Below are 22,080 nucleotides of genomic sequence, written 5' to 3' on the forward strand. Positions count from 1 at the left end.
TTCTATCATTTTCTCCTTGCTTTCTAGAGATGTGCCATTTTCATCTCCACTGCCCCTCTTGGAGAGAATGCTGCCTGTCTATTACAGCCAGGTACAAGGAGAGCTGAAAAATACTGCCATCCAACCTGCTCAGCCTTATTTCAGCATACTCGGAGAGGACAGGAACAAGTCTAGAAACAGAAAACAAAGGCTTATTTGTACAAGCAGAATAGATATTTCTTACGTTATTATAACTAATACCTTGGTCTTCTATTTCAACAACAGCAAAGTAAGTGTGAAACCAGTAGTGGAATCCGGGTGTGGCCACGTTACTGATAAGTCACATAACACTTTTTGACAACAAAATGAATAATCGAGTATTATTTTTTTAATACATGCAAAGTGTTCACTGCAAAATGCTGATCTGAAAATTGACTTCAGGATAATTTTAAAAAAATTGTTTAATCTTTTGAAATTACCTCTTTCCTTGGCACCATAAAGATCCCAAAAGCCAAAAGGAGCAACTGCAAAGAAAGTTGGCAAAGACAATATGCAGTATCCATGGAATCTCATATTCCCAAGCTGCTGAACTAATAACTGTTTCTTAACTATGTGAATGATTTTTCAAATGCTAAGAAAATTGCCAAATTTAGATGTATTTTCACATGCCTGGCCACAGACACAGTTCTGAATTCAACAGTCTCTGGTAAATTTTAGCCAGCTTCTCAATGAAATACCTTGGGTTTTTTTTTAAATAACATGAGCAAAACAATGCGCTATTCCTTAAGTACGTTCCTAAATATGGCTGAGCTGTCTCAGATGGAATTTTTCAAAGCAATTACCCCTTAAAGCATTGAAACATATTTGCTGTGCAAAACATGGTGGTAATTTAAAACACTGCGATCCTTCTACTATAATTATTTTATCTCCAGCAGTGTTGGAGGAACAAAATGTGTGCTTTCTTGGCTGCTTTGGAGCAAAACCTGGTGTTTTAATATAAATTGCCTGTAAACACAAGGTTAAGCTAAACTACATGACGACTTTTCTAAACTAAAGTAACAGAGGTAGGAGATGGTGGCATCTTCACGTTCGTTCACTGGACTTCACTGTCTGTCAGTGCCTTACACAGCTAAGAAAAATTTAGCTAAAAGCATTGATTTGGTAAAGTTATGGGCAATGAAAATAGGATTGTAAATCAAGAGAGGGGTCTATTTGCATGCAGCCTGCAGCACTTAGAATCTCATCTTTTTAACTTGATGACATTAAGCCCGCTAAGGCCGCACTGAATTTTGTAACTGAAATTTGCCTTTTTAATTTCAGATCAAAACCCCTGAAATTTTATATTTTTTCCCTCTTTATGTAATTTAACATGTTATAAAATTATTTCTACTCAGTGAATAAAATCTAAGCACACTTCAAAGGAGCACTCTGCAACGCTACGAAATGGCACAAAAATGCCAGAAAAGCAATTCGCTGCCTTGCCGCAGCATTATTTAAAAGAGATGTAGAGCCACTAAAAGGAGCGGGGGCAGAAACACGCTTCTGCCCGAAACCCAGGCAGCGCGGCCCAGCCGAAAGCCGCCCGGCCCAGCCGAGGGGACCCAGGAGAGGAGCGGAGGGGCAGGGCTGGACTGCCCAGGCCCGCCTGGGGCTCCCTCGGCGGGGCCGCTGCCTCCGCACCGGCCACAGCCTCTCCACCTGGGCCTCCAGCCTCTCCGCCCTCACAGGTCGAGCCTTAGGCTCCGTTCTGTGGACAGCCCGGGTGCCCCGAAGGCTCCCCACAGCCCTCGGGTCGGCCTCGGGCGGAGTGGAAGCGGTGGCAGGGAGCGGGGCCGGCTCCTCCTGCCCCCCGCAGAGGGGCCCTCACGACTTTGCGGAGAGACCCGTCCGCCCGCCCGGCCGTCCCGGGACCCGAGGCGGAGGGCGGCGCCGCCTGCACCCCGGGGCGGCTCCTGCGGAGGCGGCCGCCCCGGGACGACGCCCGGCAGCCCGCGGGGCGGCCCCACTTCCCCTCACAGCTCCCGCCGTGCAGGGGTGCCGCAGAGCCGCCCCGCCGCCCCCTGCCTCCTGCTCGCAGCGCCTCCGGCAGCCGGCGGCCCCCGCCACGGTAAGCCGCGTAGGGAGGGACTAGCCGGACCCCCAAGGGCTCCCAGCGCCAGCCCCGGGACCCCGATGGGGCAGCCGGGTGGGAGCAGAGGCAGCCCCCGCGGGAAGCGCGAGGCGCCGGGCTGCGGCGTGGCGGGGGGCGCGGGGTGTCCTGGCTCGCTGCGGTGAGGAATCGGGCTGGGGAAGAGCTGCGGCGCCTGGAGGGCGGCAGCCCGGAGTGGGCAGAGTGGGTGCCCGCCGAGGGGGGCCCGCCAGCCCCCGCCCCGCCGCCCGGGCAGCCGCCTCTCAGCCCCAGGCCTGGCCCCACGGGGCAGGGAGCCTTCCGACGGCGGACGCGGCCTCGGTGGGCCGAGGCGGGGTAGCGGGGTTTCGTGCTGCCGCGCCGGGTCCCGGCCTTGGCGGTTGTCTTTGGCGGGGTTAACCCGAGTCAGGCCGTCGCTGCGTCCGTGCCCTGAGGAGGCGAGCGGGAGATCGAGCATTCGCAAGGCGGGGTCGCCAGAGCTTCCCTTGCAGCCGTGTGAGGCAGGTGGGATCCCGGGGGACGGACGGTGCCCACCTTTCGGCGGCTGCCTTGGGAGAGCAAAGGCAGGCGCGAGAAAGTGGGCACAAGCAGCCAAAAAATACACCCTGCGAATGTGCTGATCTCTCGGTCTGAACTTGAGCGTGTGGTTACGGCAAAACAGCCAGCACAGACTGCCGGGGAGCGCAGTTTACACCTGGCTGCTGGTGGTGAATTTGGCCACGTGGTTTAGCGAAGAAATGGATGTGTCTTCTGACTTTGAGCAGGTCCTTCCTGCATGATACTACCATCTGAATGCCACAGAGAAGTAACAAAAATACAGCCTTCACAAGCGTGGGGTGGTTTTTCAATCCCTTGTGCGCCAAAAGAGAAGTTATTAAAGCCCCCCTTTGCCATGCTGGGAAGATGTATCCGGAAGGGTCTTTTAGGCAGGGTATCATCTAGTCTGTCTCAACTGTCCTGGAAAATTTGGATGCAGGAATACAGCCTACAAAAAAAAAAAGCAGGGTGCCACTGAACTGGGACAGACAGCTAGACTTTCTGAGGTCCCTTCCTGCCACAGCTTACTGTGATTCTGAGATTAGTGTGGCTCCAGCTTGATTCTGCCCCTCAGAACTTCTGTTTGTAGGATTTTGTCAGTCATTTTTCCTCTTTGGTTCCAGTTCCCCTTTGTGAATTGCATGGCATGCATGTTTTGTCATCTGTAGAATCATAGAATCATAGGTTGGAAAAGACCTCTAAGATCATCAAGTCCAACCATCCACCCAACACCACCATTCCCACTAAACCATATCCTGAAGTGCCACATCTACACGTTTTTAAACACCTCCAGGAAGGGGGACTCCACCACCTCCTTGGGCAGCCTGTTCCAATGCCTCACCACTCTTTCAGTAAAGAAATTTTTCCTAATATCTAATCTAAACCTCCCCTGACACAACTTGAGGCCATTGCCTCTCATCCTTTCGCTAGTTACCTGGGAAAAGAGACCAACACCTGCCTCACTACAACCTCCTTTCAGGTAGTTCTAAAAAATACTTCATTTTACATACAACTCTGTTGATGTTGCTGTTAATTAACTACCCTGCTGCTGCACAACAGTGATGTAAATGTAGTGTTTCCTAGACTCTAGTACATCTGTGTTACTAGAGACAAATAGGTAAGCCCCAGTACTTCAGAGGGTTGCACTAGATGACCTGTTCCACCTGCGTGTGCTCCTACTCAGTTGTCTTCACTAACTTTACCAAGTTTTTTCTAGAACCTTTTGTAAGGAATGTGGATTTAGGTTAAAACTTTGTTTAAAACAGAATGTTTAACTTTTTGCTGAACCTGTTCAGTTCTGTTTCCCCCTGTGGGCTCTCTAAGGAGACTATTACATTTAATTGTACTTCATGCTTTGTGCAAGCACTGCTTAAAAATGGAGATAATTTGGTTTGAAATATGGATTACAAATGTCTTTGGGAGGTTTAATCAATGGAGCATTACAGATAGCTGAGTGATCCTTGTTTTATATTCTCTGAGAATTCTGATCCACCTGGGAGCACACATAACTGGAAAAATGTACTGTCTTTGAAAGGGTACTTTTAATCATTTCCTGTGTCTTCTCTTTCTTCTTTAAATACCTCCTGTGGGTACTACAGACTTCTGGTGTTTGGAGGCAAATATGGCTGAAGGCTCAAAGTAATTATTGAGTAAATTGTGGTTTAATTGTTCATGCTGGAATTTGTGATTATTTGATGTGCAGTATCTTCAAGCAGGGTATGAAGCCTTGGAAGTGCTGGTTTATTTTGTTATTGAATGTATTTATTCTAGCAAAGTTTGATTTTTACAGTTAAAAAGTCTGATTCTCACTATATTTGAGCAGCGTCTACTAGATCACACACTATAGAATCATAGAATCATTAAGGTTGGAAAAGACCTCCAAGATCGAGTCCAACCATCAACCCAACACCACCATGCCTACTAGACCATGTCCTGAAGTGCCACATCTACACATTTTTTGGACACCTCCAGGGATGGGGACTCAACCACTTCCCTGGGCAGCCTGTTCCAATGCCTGACCACTCTTTCAGTAAAGAATTTTTTCCTAATATCCAATCTAAATGTCCCCTGGTGCAACTTGAGGCTGTTTCCTCTCATCCTATTGCTAGTTACTTGGGAGAAGAGACCAACACCCACCTCACTACAACCTCCTTTAAGGTACTTGTAGAGAGCGATAAGGTCTCCCTTCAGCCTCCTCCAGACTAAACAATCCCAGTTCCCTTAGCCACTCCTTATAAGACTTGTTCTTTAGACCCTTCACCAGCCTCGTAGCTATTCTCTGAACACACTTCTGTACTTCTTGTAGTGAGGGTCCCAAAACTGAACACAGTACTCGAGGTGCGGCCTCATCAGTGCTGAGTACAGGGGCACGATGTGCCTGTTTCTGCTGGCCACACTATTCCTGAGACAAACCAGGATGCCGTTGGCCTTCTTGGCCACCTGGGCACACTGCTGGCTCATGTTCAGCCAGTACCCCCAGGTCCTTTTCCGCCGGGCAGCTTTCCAGCCACTCTTCCCCAGGCCTGCAGCGTTGCATGGGGTAGTTGTGACCCAAGTGTGGGACCCGGCATTGAGCCTTGCTGAACCTCATACAATTGGCCTCAGCCCATCAATCCAGCCTGTCCAGATCGCTCTGTAGAGCCCTCCAACCCTTAAGCAGATTGACGCTCCTGCCCAGCTTGGTGTCATCTGCAAGCTTACTGAGGGAGCACTCAATCCCTTCATCCAGATCACGGATAAAGATATTAAACAAGACTGGCCCCAATACTGAGCCCTCGGGAACATCACTTGTGACTGGCTGCCAGCTGGATTTAACTCCATTCACTACCACTCTCTGGGCTTGGCCATTCAGCCAGTTCTTTATCCAGCGAAGTGTACACCCATCCAAACCATGAGCAGCTAGTTTCTCTAGGAGGATGCTGTGAGGAACGATGTCAAAGGCCTTACTAAAGTCCAGGCAGATGACATCCACAGCCTTTCCCTCATCCACTGGGCAGGTCACCTGGTTGTAGAAGGAGGTCAGATTGGTCAAGCAGGACCTGCCTTTCATCTACCCATGCTGGCTGGGCCTGATCCCCTGGTTGTCCTTCACATGCCCGGTGAGCACACTTAGGATGAATCACTCCATCATCTTCCACAGCACCAAGGTCAGGCTGACAGGCCTGTAGTTCCCTGGATCCTCCTTCCAGCCTTTCTTTTAGATGGACGTCACATTGGCAAGCCGATAATTCATGTGCCTATGAATCAGGCTGTAAACTTCATCTTCTTTTAATTTATAAAGCTTTAGAGACTAACACATTTGGGAGGGTAACAATTTGCACAAGAGGGGCAACAGTATGGACGGAGGGGCCCCCTGGATGTTGTACAGCTTAACTCAGTATTGCGGCCCGAGATTTCTTAGGTAGCAAAGAATTTACCCAACCCACTAAGATTTTGCTTTTGCTGTGTTTCACCTTTCCTGTTAGAAGAAATGTCTTACAGCAATGAGAGGAACAAGAGGCAGAAAGCTTTACTTCTCTTGCTCTGCAGTATGTGGTGAAGGTAGAAGTAAGACTTGGGTAACCTTTGGAGGCATCAGCTATTGCATCGATTTGGCCCTACAAAATGTCTGAGAAAACTACCAGTCTGGAGTACTGCTGGAGCTGAGAGGAGGGGTTGCCTTGTTCAAGACATGACTTGTCTTGTTTGCAGATTCATGAACATCTGTCCTTAGAGAAGAAGATCTGGGAATGTGGATTTTCTTGAAAGAGTGTTTGTATTTCAGAGGTGGCTTTACAGGAAGGTAGCTGAATTTTATTTCCCTGCATATCATTCAGATATCAAGACTCTTATCCTTTGCTGCTCTCTCTGAAAACTAGATGTGTTTTTCTTTCCTACAGACCTTTTTTTTTATCTTTCATTTCAGTATGCCTTGACTTGTTATGCTGTAGGCCCATTTGACCTGTTGTGATGATGTCTTCACGTGGTCACGTGCTAATCTGGGGTGAAAGTGAAAATAAGACCTCTTTTTGCCTGCAGCAATATAGAAGCTTTAGCTTGTTTCTTTTGGAATGTCTCTAGTGACAATGGTAACTTGCATCCATATAGACCTTCCAAATGGCTTCTTGGACTTTGGCAGGATCCTCCACACCCACCTTTAGAAATTATCATTTTAGTTAGTCACCTGAAGTTCTGAGTCACCTTTACAGTCAATGGAGAGAGAAAGATACTGCTAAAACTTGGTTCAGCTGCCCAGTTTTAGATAGTTACCATGAATTGTGCTCTATAAAATTGCCTTTCGTTGCCTTCATTGACCACAAAGAGCTGGGGATGACCAGGTCAGATGCAAATGTCATAGAAACTCTCCAAATGTTTTTCCATGATTAGGAGTGATCCATGATACGGTCAAATTGCTCTTGGAAAAGTCAGCATTTTGGGCAGCTTTCCTTATCACCCAACCTATTGGTTCATGGCTACGCTAGATATTAACAGTATAGCTGCCAGTGTCGAAGATAGTATGTTGCACTGTGAAAGAAAGAAGCTAGGATGTCATGTTCTTAAGTTTCTGTAGGAGACTTTTGAGTATCTACATGAGCATACATGAACGTGTGTTCCCTATCACCCCTCATTGTTAATTTATAGTGTTGTGCCTGGGCTGTGAATGAAAAGGAAACACAAATGATTTTGATCTGACTTACAACTTTAATGTGAGAATTCACAAACTAGTTTGATAATGACTGTTTAAAAATTTTAAGTCTGTGATTAGTTTCAAAGCCTTTCTTCCAGTGAAGTGACCTTTTAGATCTGTGGCTAGCTAATTGCTCTTGTAATTTTTGCTACCAGAAGCTACATCAGCCTGCACACAGTACTGTTTCTTCTTGTTGAGCATTGATCTAGCATGCCATGAGTTTTAGGTCAAGTGAATGAGGACTACAGTTATTAGGAGTATTAGGAGTATTTTGGGGAGTAGATGCATTATGAATCCTAGAAGAAAAAGAAGGTTCAGTATATATGAACCAAATTTTTCAATGATACTCTGTTTAGAAAGGCATACAGAGACATTTCTGATAAAAGTTTTGCACTGGATGCATCTCCTCAGTCCATTTCGATTTTTACGTTGACTCTGTGTTTGCTGATAATCTAAAGCAGTGAATGTAAAAGTGTGAAGTGTAACACTAATATCAAAGGATGAAACTCCCTGTGTATCTGCTATCAGTGATGGGCAGACCTTAAATGGCCAATATCACTAACAACGGAAAGTTCTCAGTTGTCCTCAGACAATCCAATAAAAATTTTGGTGAAAATGTTGTCATTCTACCTACATCTATCAAGGAGAGTGGGGACGTATACGGAGCAAATCTGCTTCTGGCAGCATTGCTAGTCCATCAAGCATAGACAGAAGAGCTAGGAGCCAAAATCATAGAGGCACTCACAGGATGCTTTTGCTGATAAAAATTGCAAATAACCTTCCGAGTCACCAGTTTTAGGCAAGATAATGTGTCTGCCTAGAAGGCAGCTCATGAAGAGAGTGGACAGGCTCTACAGAATTGTCACTTACCTGCTGGCATCAGGTACATATGGGCATTGCTCCTCAGTGGCCTGAGTTGATCCATTTTGGTACTCTCACTGCATCTGCAGGTAGCCCAGACAGCAGACACATGATTACTTTTCTTCTGCTTCAGAGCAAGATTTTGATGTACTTTTGAAGACTTTCTAGTACTTTCTAACAGTACTAAAAGACCCTATATTCTCACTTGCTGTGGGAATTTCATTGAAGCACAGAAATAAGAAGGATGTATCAGCCCAAAAAGTGTTTTGAAAGTTGCTTTTTTTTGGTCTCTGCAAATTTTAAAAAATAGTAGTTTAAATAACAGTCAAGTCTACGTTAATGTTCTCTGTGCTTTTTCATGGAGTCTTAGATTTGGAAAATCTGTTGTACATGTGGCTTGGAGGGCCTAAGTTGCTGAGATAACCCTGAGCAAGTGAGAATACATGCTAAAAACAAGAACACAGATAACATTCCCAAATAGTTGTTGTGGTTACAGCTTAATTTTGTACTTTGGTGACCACATCTTCATGCTGAGGGGAAGCTGGCAAACCTAATGTTGGAGAGAGCAAATACAAATGAGCCAGTCGTTTTGGGTGCCAGTCCTAGGAAGAGATTCAGCATAAACTTAACTGCAGTTTTGTCCTATCAGGGTCATGTTCTTCCATGAAATTTAGCAAAGCCTTTCATATCTGTCACTAGATTGACCTCCTTTGTCTCCCCTGTATCATGACGGTGTTGCTACCTCTAACCAGATCAGTTGTTCCATCCCTTCTCCACTTGGTAAGGAAAAAAGAGAGGGAGACAGTGGCATTTCTTTCGCATGGAAACCCTTACAGAAGTGGAAGAATTACACTGGCAGTGTCACAAGGTTCTTCTCTTGCTGCGTTTTCTTCCTATAACTCTTTCCTTTGTGCGGTTGAGGGCTTGCTGGTCTGTGGCAAAGTAGCCACAGCCATACCAATAGAACATCCCATCTGTGGTGACTCCAGGCTTCCACTTTCCTTACAGATGTTCATCTGAAACCCACTACTTATAGCTGTTTGTGATCACTGTGCATTACATAAACTGAAAGAAGCAGCTTTTCTAGCTGGAAAGTAATAATAATACCTGCTTCAGTCAGTAGTAAAGCTCAGAAAAAGGTTTAGAAAAAAAATCTTCATTTAATTTTTCTACCACTCACTATGGTAATGAGCATTGTGCTTCAGTGAAATACCTCTAAATTTGTATTAAAGCATTACTTATTTGATTTTAATACACGAACTATGTATGGAACGAACAGATGAGTTCAGTAAAATTTTTACAGATTTGTTTTCACCCTTTTGCTTCACTCTTATCTGTTAGAGCATTTTATGCTAGTATATTTTCCTCTTTCAGTCTTCCTTTCCCATACCATGTGTGCGCTCCCTTAAACATTTCTGGCAGTAGTAAGAACATGTGATTATAAGAGGTAAGAAGGTGACTTAGAGCTTTTGCCAATGACTAGGGCCTAGGAATAAGTTATTTGTATGGGTAGACAGTTGTGTCTTCCCTTATAGCATACCTTACACTTACATCAATGGCTCATTGTGGGAGGGAGTGAATGTTGGAGAAGATGAGCCATTGATTATTCAGCATAGCAGCTCCTGCACTGAAGTTTTGTACTGTAGCTTTTCATTCCTTTTTTCCTCTTCATAAGTTTGTGCTATTATTTTCATTATTCCACACTTAACATCTCTTGATTCTGTAGGTAGTTGGGGAGGGGAAGGATTTTCCCCCATCATGGATCCCTGTAGGCCTTCTTCTCTCATCTGTGGGCTTCCTTGTCTACCATTTTTTGCTCATTAGACAATCTGTTCATGTGGGATCAGCCCACCTTATGGATCATGAAGCTAAATATCAAAATCTTCATTTAGTAGAGAGCCACAAGACTCACTTCCCATAGCTCAGTGACCTGAGGATAAGGGAATTCTGGGAATAGTTCAAAAGCAGCAGATGAGAATGAAATGCTTATAGCCCATCTGCTGCTCCATTGCAGGGTGGAGTTAGGCTGAGCATTCTGCTGCACTATAGGTATGTAACATATATATGAAATATAATTGCACTATTCTTGTTTGCTGGCAATTTTTTTAAAGTACAGGACAGTCTCTTGTTTTTGTGTATGTTCTGCACAGCAACGTTGGGTAACTGGAAAAAACAGGAAGGAAAACATTGCACCAACTTCAGCAAACTATTATGGGAAGGAAGGTGGAAATAGAACAAATTTGTGCTACTCAGACTTAAGTTACTCTTTCACTATTTTGCTCTCCCATCAAGGCAGGGAGTGGGAGGAACCTTGAACTAAGATGCATATTTTCTGGTAACTTGTATGTCTGCAGTTATTTATACCTGAGTAGAGCTGAAGCAGACATTTTATCAACACAGGACGGATGAGGCTAGATCAGCTGGTGGTTCATGAGCTGAATTCAGCTCAGAGGACACAGTGTCATCCGCTTTCTGCCTTTCCCAGGAGAAGATAAGTTGGGGGAATGGAGATCTTATTCCTGTGTGCCAGTAATCTGGCACAGCACAGGGTATTGTTTCTTCTACCAATTCATGTGAAGATATAGGTCTTGAAACACGTCTCCTCCTACCATTTCGTTCTACGCAGAGAGTTTGTGCTGCCTGTATGGCTCATTGGGACAAAGTCCCCAAACTGGACCATTCTGCAGTAAATAATTCTGTGACAAAGGAAAAAGAAGATGACTGACTCTGTAGCCGTACAGTATTTCTGTAATGTTCTTAGACCCACAGGCCAGACTAAAGCCCATTGCTGCTGGGAGGTTACTATATAAAGATGAACAGAAGTGGCACTGCTTTCCAGCTCCATAAAAGCAGTTCCCTTTGGGAGGTGACAGGAGGCTACAAAGTGAAGTTCTGGTACCTAGAAATTGCTCCCCAGCTTTCTTCTCCCTAAGTTTGTGCTTTACACTGGGATTTCTTTTTCCCCTTGCATAAGGTGCTTTTAACTTACAGTCCCCACCTGCTTGAGTACATTTGGAATACATTTTCTGGAGCTCAGGATCCAGACTCTGTGTCTGTGCCTGAGAACGATTCTGGAGAGGAGCTTGGTGAAAGAGCCCTTGCACCCAGCCTGCATGCCATATCCTTCTACACTCCTTTTCCGTAGCCATAGCATACACTGCCTGTCACTGGTGAAATGTTCTTCCTGTCCTCTCTCGTCTCAGCAGAGAACCCTTTGCTAACCCCCTCCTCTGGCCTTGAGTAACTTCCTCCTGATGCACTGTGGATAAGCTTTTTGGTAGTCCCTTGTTCCTCTCAGTCTCTCTTAACCGAGTCTCTGGGACCATGAAGTAATCTTGCCATCCCACCTCGCCCTAAGAACAGGACCCACAGCTGGTTATCCCAAACACCATTCGCAGCAAGTGGGATGAAGAAGAGAGTACATGTTTAGGGCAGTGCATGGGAGAGAGGGAGAGGCTGGGGAGAACAGAAGTCATGGATGCTGAGGCAGCATCATCTGAAGGACAGCCTCCAGACCCAGTGTCCTGTGGTGCTTTACAAACATACTAAATCTCTTTCTCTCTCGCCAATGGGGAATGAAGTACTCAAGTATATATCACTGAAAAAGATGGTGGTGTACTTGCACTCAGTTGGTGTACTCATGCAGAGGAGTTCCTGGGGTGTTTAAATTATCATTATCATCTTGGCAAAACAAGGGTAAAATACAACTGCTGTCACCATTGAAGTGCAGCAGTGTAGCTTTCAGGTCTATGTAATCTCTGTCTTTTGGACTAAGAAAACTTCTTCCATATTCAGTCCTAACTGCAGGCTTGTTCCTGTGATACAAGTGAGTTAACTGTGAATTTCCAAAACAGCAAAAAGGGAACAAGCTTTGAAGAGATTTAGTTGTATAAACGGCATCGTTGCCATTTCTGTGAAACAGAAGTAGGATCTATGAGTTTGGGGCACTCTTATTGGAAGATGTTTGTGGCTACATCTGAACGGATGATTCTGGAGTTGGTAACAAGCTTAAATATCAAGCGTGCCTTTAGTCTTGCTAGAGTTGTTATGGGCAGTGTGATACAAGGTAACAAGGCAGCTGGAGTCAAAATCGGTTCCACAGTGCATGTAAAAATGTGTCTGGAGCAATCAGTGGAAAATGCTGTGGAGTGTTTTTTGTGGCATAGTCACCTGAAGATGCTCTAGTGCCCCAGGTTAACATTAGATAAGGACTCTCTCACATTGTTGTATGTGTCTGCCATTTTGGTTTTAACCCAAAGTCAAATGTAACTTAGTTTTAAACTAGGAATGATACTTTGCAACTGTATCAGTCTTCCTGCAGCTCCTGTGTTTTACTGTATCACTGTTATTCCATCATGAGCGGAGTTATGACTTGTCACACTCATCCCTGAGATAAATATGCAATGTAATTTCAGCTCTAGATAAACCTACAGTCATTGGCACACCAAATTTCCCAGAAGAATAGATAGTATGAGTAAGAAACTGCTTTCAGAGTTATCTGTGTGTGCAAGCTTTTTCTTGGAAAATGCCATGCTTATGAATGTTAGGAAAGTGCAGTGCTGGAAGCAGTCTAATTGCTTTTAATCCATTCTTTTAAAAATATGAGTTAGTGTGAAAACAGAAGAGAGTTACCTGATACAGGGTGGTCTTATGTAGGTAGGAAAGAAAAGTCTTTGGAACATGCTAATTGCCAAATAGGATTGTGATTTTGAAAGCTTGGGAGCAGCTGCCATTTCCCCTTTATCACTCCAAAACTTCAGTTTCCTTTCTTAGTACCTACTAGAATTAGTAACTAATTGGATTATTCTTCTAGGCTGAATCTTGCAGAGATAGATCTTCTTTCATATTCTACTTCATAAAAATTGACCTAAATATCTCTTAGCGACTTTTTACTAGACTTGGTGCAATAGGTGGTTAAGGAGCTTCCATCCTGCCTCACTTAGGTAGATAAGAGACATTTGAGTAGTCAGAGTTTTTCTTGACACCTAACTGTAAAATCATTGTAAGAAACCTAGTTAGATCTATTTCAGACCTGCAGGCAGTTTGGCCAGCACGTTGTCTCCAGCAGTGGCTAGCATCACGTGCTTCAGAAGGAGGTACAAGAAATCCTGCGCTGGAACCTGTCTGTCATGAAAGCTTTACTCTGGTTCCAAATTGAAACATGAAGTTCATCATTCTTGGATGAAGCTCTCTGATATACTGACGCTTCTAGCTATAACTGCTTGTAGAGAAAACCAGCTCCTCAGCTTGCTAACTCACCAGTTTTGCTGATAAGTTTCACGATTACACTGTGCACGTTTCCCTGGAACAGTTGTGCAGACTTTTAGTTTCGCTTACTATGCCATTGATTTTGTGTTATAAGCCAGGACAAAATGATGCCTCAGTAACTTTCCTCTAGGTTTTGAAGCACTACTTTCACATCTATTTCCTGTGACAATGAGTTACCCTGTTTCCAGCTTTGCTCTTTATGGTTGGACTTCTGTCACTTTTGGCTCTCTTCCCTAATTCTTCTCTTTTTTTCTGTCTGGTATGGGATGATCTACTTCACATAGTCTGCTGTAGGTAAGGGTGAATCTCAGATTTGAGTGATTTAATCATTGGGCTATTGGTAGGTCCCTTGAAAACATCAAAGATTTCTTCATTCCACTCCAGAAAGCATTTAAGCATAAAGTGTTAGCGGGAGTTACAATGCTGGTAGTGGTCATCTGGATAGTCAAACAGCTTGTGTTCATTTTGGTGGACTTGGTACTCTGACACTTAGATGCTGTAGTGCAGGGACTAGGAGGTGAAGGTGTGCTTTTGTCTTTCTGTGTGACTTGTAAAAGTATACTTTGTGTATTTTTGTCCTTGCTATTGCCATATGTAACAGTTTAAGAATAACAACAATACTTTGAATTTAATGAATGTGTGCAGAAGTGTTCACCAGATCACTAAGTGGACTGGTTCCTAATACTGTTTGTAGCAGGAATCCACTGTATGTCTGTGATACCACGCTGTTCGTCATTCCTTTTTTTTTTGTAGCCCTTAGGTTGATTAAATTGCATCAACTCAACTGAGACTGAGTTGCAGAGATGGTAATCTCATGTGCGATACCGTTGGTGTTTCCTGTTTGGTATTGCACAAGGGCTTTGAGCTTGTTTTCAGATTGCAAGTGCAGAAGCCTTGTTACCATGTGACCAAGACCACTCTTCCTGTTGAAAGGACTGGCTTTCAGTAATTCTCAGAGGTATCATATACTAACAGTTCAAACTCTGCTTAGTATAGTACCATGCCTGGTTTTGTTTTAGCTACACGATATGATTGCCCTGTCAGCTTTCATAGTATTTTTTAATAGTTTCTTTTTAAGTAGGGTGAATTTTGTGCCATTGTTTTCCTACTCGTTCTGTTAGCTTCCTGCCAAGTCATAATGATTCTATCAAACAGTTCCTGCTTCATCTGTCAGTTCATGACACTAAATATCATAGGTGAGGTTCCTAACCAGGTAAGATTGTGTGTGCACCTTGAGACTGAATGCAGGGACTGCTTCTCCACTCTTGCATCTGAGCAAGAAAGTTCTCAGTCAGTATTTTTCTTTGGTGCCCTTGAATACTGGACCAGCCCCATGTTGTTCATGAACAGTGTTGTTCACTGTCAGCAAAGTATATTGCTCATGCAAGAACAACAAGTTGGACCAGGGAGTGTTTCCCATCCGTCTCTGTGGGCTAGCTTTCTTTCTGTGCATCTGCCAAATTTCTCTGGTGTTAGTAGTGAAATAACTGAATTCCAACTTCCTAACCTGTAGCTCAAAAAATGTAGTTATCTACATCTCAATTTCAAAAGAAGGGTATGTATGGAGTAGATATTTAGGAGAGGGAAGAAATTTTGGGGGGGGTCTCTTGCCAAGTTTACAAATACAGTGCACAGGAATTTTGTATTGTCAGCCAGTGCAGCAGGGCTCGTTCTTGTGAAAAGGAAATGGTTGGAGGCCCCTTGGCAGGCGCACCTGAATGGATACAAGTAGGTCTTTGAAAGTGGCAACAAAGCTGTGACAGAGAAAAAGACAGACAACAAAAGGCAGACACTAACAGGTAAGAAGAAGTAGGAACAAATACACAGAAACCATGTTTTTTCATTGGCTGAGCTGAAATACAGAGAAGCTAGAAGTACAAAGAGTACAATAAAATACAAAAGTTTTGTTATTCACGTCAATTTAGATTCGAATTATTTTTACTAGCAAAGAGACTGCTAAATTGGAAATTGAGGAGGTATAAAAGTAACAGGCCTAGCATGTCTGGAGGACTTCTGGTAAATGGTGGGCTGAATAAATGTATTCATGAGTCATAATACAAAGAGTCGATATTTATGTATTATATAAACCTGTGAGAGTCTAACATGCATAAACTAAATAGTGAGACTTGGTGGTTAGAATAGCAAGCTGAAGAGAAAATGCCCCAACTGCTTAGATATACAGTATGAGAAATGTGGGAGTATTTAAGAAAATAAAAGAGGTTTTCATGAGAGCTCAATGAAGGTTTACGAATGTGAAGTTTGGGGGAAATTTAAGACAAGGAATACCTTTGCCTGTATCATAGAATCATAGAATGCTTTGGGACCTTTAGAGGTCATCTAGCCCAACACCTCTGCAGTGAGTAGGGACATCTTCAACTAGACCAGGTTGCTCAGAGCCCTGTCCAACCTGGCCTTGAATGTTTCCAGGGATGGGGCCTCCACTACCTCTCTGGGCAACCTGTTCCAGTGTTTCACCACCCTCATTGTTAAAAATTTCTTCCTTATATCTAGTCTAAATGTACCCTCCCTTAGTTTAAAGCCATTTCTCCTTGTCCTGTTGCAACAAGCCCTACTGAAAATATTTTCCCCACCTTTTCTATGGGCCCGCTTCAGGTACTGGAAGGCTGCTATAAGATCTCCCAGCAGCCTTCTATTCTCCAGGCTGAACAGCCCCAACTCTCTCAGCCTTTCCTCACAGCAGAGGTGTTCCAGCCCTTGGATCATCTTTGTGACCTCCTCTGGACCCGCTCCAAGGGCTCCATGTCCTTTTTGTGCTGGGGACTCCAGAGCTGGACACAGGACTCCAGGTGAGGTCTCACCAGAGCAGAGTAGAGGGGCACAATCACATCCCTTGACCTGCTGGCCACGCTTCTCTTGATGCAGCCCAGGATATGGTTGGCCTTCTGGGCTGCGAGCGCACATTGGTGGCTCATGTCAAGTTTTTCATCCACCAGTACCCTCAAGTCCGTCTCGGCAGGGCTGCTCTCAATCCCTTCATCCCCCAGCCTGTATTGATAGCGAGGGTTGCCCTGACCCATGTGCAGGACCTTGTACTTGGCCTTGTTGAATCTCATGAGGTTCACACAGGCCCATTTCTCAAGCTTGTCCAGGTCCCTCTGGATGGCATTCCATCCTTCTGGTGTGTCAGCTGCACCACTCAGCTTGGTGTCGTCTGCAAACTTGGTGAGGGTGCACTCAATCTCACTAAGTCATTGATGAAAATGTTAAACAGTACCGGTGCCGGTAGGGACCCCTGAGGGACATCACTTGTCACTGGAGTCCATTTGGACATGGAGCTGTTGACCACCACCCTCTGGCTGTCACCTTCCAACCAATTCCTTAGCCACCAAACAGTTCACCCATCAAATCCATATTTCTCCAATTTAGAGAGAGGGATATTGTGAGGGACTGTGTCGAAGGCTTTACAGAAGTCCAGACAGATGACATCCATAGCTCTTCCCTTGTCCACTGATCTATCCACGCCATCATAGAAGGCCACTAGGTTGGTCAGGCAGGACTTGCCCTTGGTGAAGCCATGCTGGCTGTCTTGAATCACCTCCCTGTCCTACATGTGCCTTAGCACAGCTTCTAGGAGGATTTGCTCCATGATCTTTCCAGGCACAGAGGTGAGGCTGACAGGTCAGTAGTTCCCAGGGTCCTGCTTCCTACCATTTTTAAAAATGGGCATAATGTTTCCCTTCTTCCAGTCACCAGGGACTTTGCCTGACTGCCGTGACCTTTCAAATATCATGGAGAGTGGCTTGGCAATGACATCAGCCAATTCCCTCAGGACTCTAGGATGCATCTTCTCAGGTCCCATAGACTTACGTGTGTTCAAGTTCCTCAGGTGGTCCTGAACCTGGTCTTCCCTTACACTGGGAGGGGCTTTGCCCCTCTGGTCCCCATCTTGCAGTCCATCAACTGGGGAGGGGTGAGGAGAGAGGTTGCCAGTGAAGACTGAAGCAAATAAGTTGTTGAGTACCTCGGCCTTCTCCTCATCTGTTGATACGAGCTTGCCATTCTTGTTAATCAGGGAGGGTACACTTTCTTTAACCTTCTTTGGGTATGCTTGGTGTTAACTGCGAAAAGTGGTCTAGAAGACGTCAACTTGAAAATCAGTCACTCTAAAAATAATGAGGTTTCACATGTATGCCTTCCCACAAGCCCCTCCCGAGCATGTTTATTCTTGACAACCGCAATTTCCTCTTTTTATTTTAATTCTGATTTTTTTCTCTGCTTAAAATCTTATGCATAATGTGGGAAACTTACTGTGAAAGTACTGTCTTTGGTTTATTGTAGTTGATAGTGATTTTGAGAGTTACTAGTAGTAGTACTATGTACAGAAAAACCTGGCAGAAAAGTTACTGTTTAGTGGGTATAGAGGAGGACTGAGTATGAAACTCTATATTCTTCTGGGGACTTTGGTGAATCTTTCCCCTTTTTTGTTAATAATAGCTCATACACCTGCAGGTTTCACTTTGAGTTACTGGTTTGGGTAAGTTCAAGGTTATTTATAGAAGTGAAAAGAATTTGCTGGTCCAAAATGCAGCAACATCATCCTTGAATGGGATAGTTCCCAAATCTATATATTGTTTTGTCTGTTTGTTCCTACTGTGGCAATCAAATAAAAGAAATGGAAGTGATTGTGGAGAGGAGTCAAGGAGAAGGAAAGTGGAGGGACACTCTTTTGCAGTTCCATGTTTTGGGGATGCATTTTACTGCCTTTTGCTTTTCTAGCTCGTGACAAAATCCCTGATGAATTTGGAGAGTTCTCTTATCAGTTTAAGAGCTCATTCAGTTTTTTTTTAACATAAAAATATTTTCAGGGTTTTTGGTGATTATGATGTTGATTTTTGTCTTCCTAAATCCAATCAATAAAAACTCAAGAGGAAAAAACCATACCAGTAGGGGCAATGGCTTGGTGACAACATGTCTTTATCAGTCTGGTGATCATGATGGATGTCTGTTCATTGAAAGTGACACTTCAAAGGGACACTGAGGTATTTCCTTCTCAAAATATATGTTCAGGCTTTCTCCCTTCCCCCTTGTGCTTAAGGTCAAAGAAACTCTGGTATTAAATGTCATTTATTTAAATTGATAAAGTCATCAGTGACTAATTCAGCTCCAGTCTACAGTGGAAATTCTTACAGAATTCTTTGCACATTGCTTTTTCATAGGGTTACGTTATTTTCCTTATGAATCGAATCTGTCTGAAGATTCAGAAAATCATATAATTGCAGAGAAAGAAGCTCTAAATTTACTAGAAGCTGTAAAAATCCTGTAATTTGGTGAAAGTGTTGTATAACCCAATATTCATTTCTCTTGCTCCCCCTCCCTTTTTTTTGTTAACTATTGGAAAGGGTTTGGGGTTTTTTTTTTTCCTTTTTACACAGTTCTTAGTCTTTCTCTTGATAAGGTCTCCTGGTTGTAAACCAAGAGTAATTTTTTTGCCATTTTTATATTTCTATTCTGGAAAGATACAGCAAAGCAGAATTTCAGTTTGTCAAAGGAACCAGTATGAAGGCTTGTTCCTGAAAGTAGATCTAGCCGGTGCTTAAAAAAACACAGAAACATACAAATGGCTAGAGCTGATAAGATTTCCCCAGTTCTCCTAAATCGGAAAACAGGAAAACATAAAATTATTCAGTTTTATTTAAGCACTGATGAGATACTTGTCAGTATGAGCTGCAGCTCCATTTTTTGTCACATAACAAATCTGATTTCACTCTGCCTGATCAAATAAGTGCCATACTATGATACATATCGAGAGAGTGAGCCATCCAGTGTGGGTTTGTCAGCTGGAAATGAAGCAGGTAACATGACTTTTAGCACTCCGTTCGCTCAGTCATGTGTGATGAGTGATCCCTGTTACATGGGCATAGCTGTGCTGTCTCCACCGTTGGGCTAGAGTTACCCTCAGTCCTACTGCCCACATCCCGTTTGAATGTCTTTAACAGCATCCAGTTCTCAAATCTTTAAGTCTTTGACTTCTGGGGTCTGAGAGAACTGTGAAAGTTCGAAGTCCAGTTCCTGGTTGCCAGTGCCTTTTTTAGTTTTACCAGCTACAAAAAAACCAGTCTAAAGCAGGTGGAGTATGCCCCAGACCTGACTGATGAAAGCTGTGCATGCCGACTCCTAAGGAGTTCTGGTGTCAGGGATAACACAGGTGGTATGAGGACAAGTGGAAATTAGGCTGGTCTTGCATATGTACATGCCAGACAGACCAAATCCAAAGGAGGCAGAGCAGCTCAGATTGCTCAGGTATTAACTATCATATTAAAGACATGCTGCCAAAAAATTCTCAAACAACAGATACTGACTTCAGTGGTGCAGTGGCCTTCATCATTTAACTGTGGAATAGTTACGTGACTCAAGGCGCTCTATTAAAGGAAAAGCATTAACACTGAAGAACGGGATACTTGCTGCTCTTCTTTTCTTGCCAGGCTTTGTGGTCATTAGAGTTGTTCCTGTCCTCCACTGATTGCTTTCTTGCAGCAGGCTGGTCTTCATCCTGTAAGGTGCTTTGGCCACCAGCTGCCCACCAAGCCACTCTGTCACTCCCTCTCCTCAGCAGAACAAGGGAAGGAAATGCAATGGAAAAACTCATGGGTCGGGATGAGGACAGCGAGATCCTCCTCACACTGTTTCCCTGCTCCAGCATGGGGGCCCTCCAATGGGAGACAGTATTTCACAAAATTCTCCCATGTGGGACCTTCACATGGGCTGCAGTTCTTGAAGAACTGCTCCAGCATGGGTCCTCTCCATGGGGTGCAGTCCTTCAGGAACAGACTGCTCCAGTGTGGGTCCCCTGTGTGGTCACTGGTCCTGCCAGCAAACCTGCTCTGTGTGGGCTCCTCTCTACAGGCTGCAGTTCCTGCCAGGAGCCTGCTCAAGCATGGGCACGTCATGCGCTGCAGCTTCCTTCAGCGCATGTCCATCTGCTCTGGCGTGGGGCCCTCCATGGAGTTCATTGTGGATATCTGCTCCAGCGTGGTCCTCCATCAGCTGCAGGGGAACAACCTGCTTCACCATGGGCTTACACCATGGACTGCAGGGGAATCTCTGTTCCGGCACCTGGAGCACCTCCTACCCCTCCTTTTTCACTGACCTTGGTAACTGCAGGGCTGTTTCTCTCACACTTTCTCACTCCTCTCTTACAGCTTCTGTGCAGCATTTTTTACCCTTTCTTAAATATGTTGTCACAGAGGTCCCACCAGCATCGGTGATGGACTCAGCTTTGGCCAGCACCAAGTCCATCCTGGAGGCAGCTGGAACTACTGTCTCTCTCTGACATGGGGGCAGCTCCTGGTGTCACAGAAGCTGCCCCTGCAGCCCCGCCTCTACCAAAACCTTGCCACATAAACCCAAAATAGGTGCCCACAAACCCGGTGAACCAACAGGACTACTTACATGTTTAAAGTTTGACGGTAGTGTGAACCCTTGTTTTATGTGATCAGGACCAGAGTTCTTAATCCCTTGCAGGCTTGAGCCTCTTAAGAAAATGATGTTTATAGTTCTTGTTTCTGGCCGTGTTCCATGTCAGACACCCTTATACACTACTTCTCTCCCTGCAAAGGAACAAATTTATGAGAAAGAAGATTGTTACAGAAGCTGTATCTCCCCCATATCTCAGCACCATCAGTGTGTGGTGGATGCTGTCCTCACATTCCCCTCTTGCAACAAGAGCCACCATTTACTGTCGTGCAGCATGTGCCCATTTTCCTTGTCTCAGTGCACTCCCACGTATGTCTTGAGGTTAGGTAAGACTGGAGTTCTCTTAGTGCACTAGTATTTGAAAGAAAATAGGGAGAAATATTGAGACAAAAAGTTGGTCATGCACCTAACCATAACCAGGTCCTGCACTAGATTACACTTAATAAACTCTTGTTATTTTAGTCATCTAAGCCAAAGAAAGAAAGCTTTCAAGATTCTTTTCAAGATACTTTCCAAGCATTCAGGAATTTCTCAACCTCAAACTTTCTTTCCCGCTCTATCTCTCCCTAGCTACATTTCTTTGATATTTAAGATACAGCCATGGTTTATTAGCTAGTGACTTCCGATGAATTGTAAATAACACAAGGAGGTTGTTGGAACTCCTAATGAGCATAAAGCCCAAGTATGTGTTTAAGCATATACAGGATTGAGATTCTGATCTGTTAGTGGTTATTTCTAAACTGTGGATGGAGTTTTTTGCAAGTCGTGAACAGTTGTTTTAAAGTTTATTGGGAACACTGTGTGAAAGAACGTTGCATATCCTCTGGTTTTGACCATTTCTGGCTTTGAAATGAACTTGTGATGATTCCTTGTCTATGGATTTTTTTTTTTCAGATGGAGCAAACATGTGATGATATAGATGAAATGTTCAGCAATTTACTTGGGGAGATGGACATGCTGACCCAGGTAAATAGTTCTTTTTTTTCCATCAAGATTTGGAAAATAGCTCTTACGTGTTAGAGAAAAGAGGCAACTTTTCTACGTTTTTCATGTACTTCCACTCTGAATAAATATAGATACATTCTTTTTAAAAACCTTCAACTAAATTTCTCTGCTTGACATTGAAAACAAGCGGCCTGAAGAATAAGGTTGTATCAGTGCAGGCTAGATTGTTAAAGAGAGCTAACTGCTTATGAAAGATACTTTC

At 44.2% G+C, this 22,080-nt stretch overlaps 1 protein-coding gene across 2 annotated transcripts in view; it reads left to right on the forward strand.

Annotated features, from left to right (window-relative positions):
- Positions 1 to 2,012: 2,012 nt before the first annotated feature.
- The window catches only part of APBB1IP (amyloid beta precursor protein binding family B member 1 interacting protein), a 75,085-nt gene continuing 55,017 nt past the window's right edge, over positions 2,013 to 22,080 (forward strand). For both annotated transcript variants that reach the window (XM_075419562.1, XM_075419563.1), the window contains exons 1-2: positions 2,013 to 2,086; positions 21,768 to 21,839. In XM_075419562.1, coding sequence (XP_075275677.1) covers positions 21,768 to 21,839 — 72 coding nt within the window. In that variant the 5' untranslated portion in view covers positions 2,013 to 2,086. The remainder of the gene's footprint in view (positions 2,087 to 21,767; positions 21,840 to 22,080) is intronic.

This window comes from Opisthocomus hoazin, chromosome 4 (assembly GCF_030867145.1).
Source record: "Opisthocomus hoazin isolate bOpiHoa1 chromosome 4, bOpiHoa1.hap1, whole genome shotgun sequence".
In the NCBI taxonomy this organism is placed as follows: Eukaryota; Metazoa; Chordata; class Aves; order Opisthocomiformes; family Opisthocomidae; genus Opisthocomus; species Opisthocomus hoazin.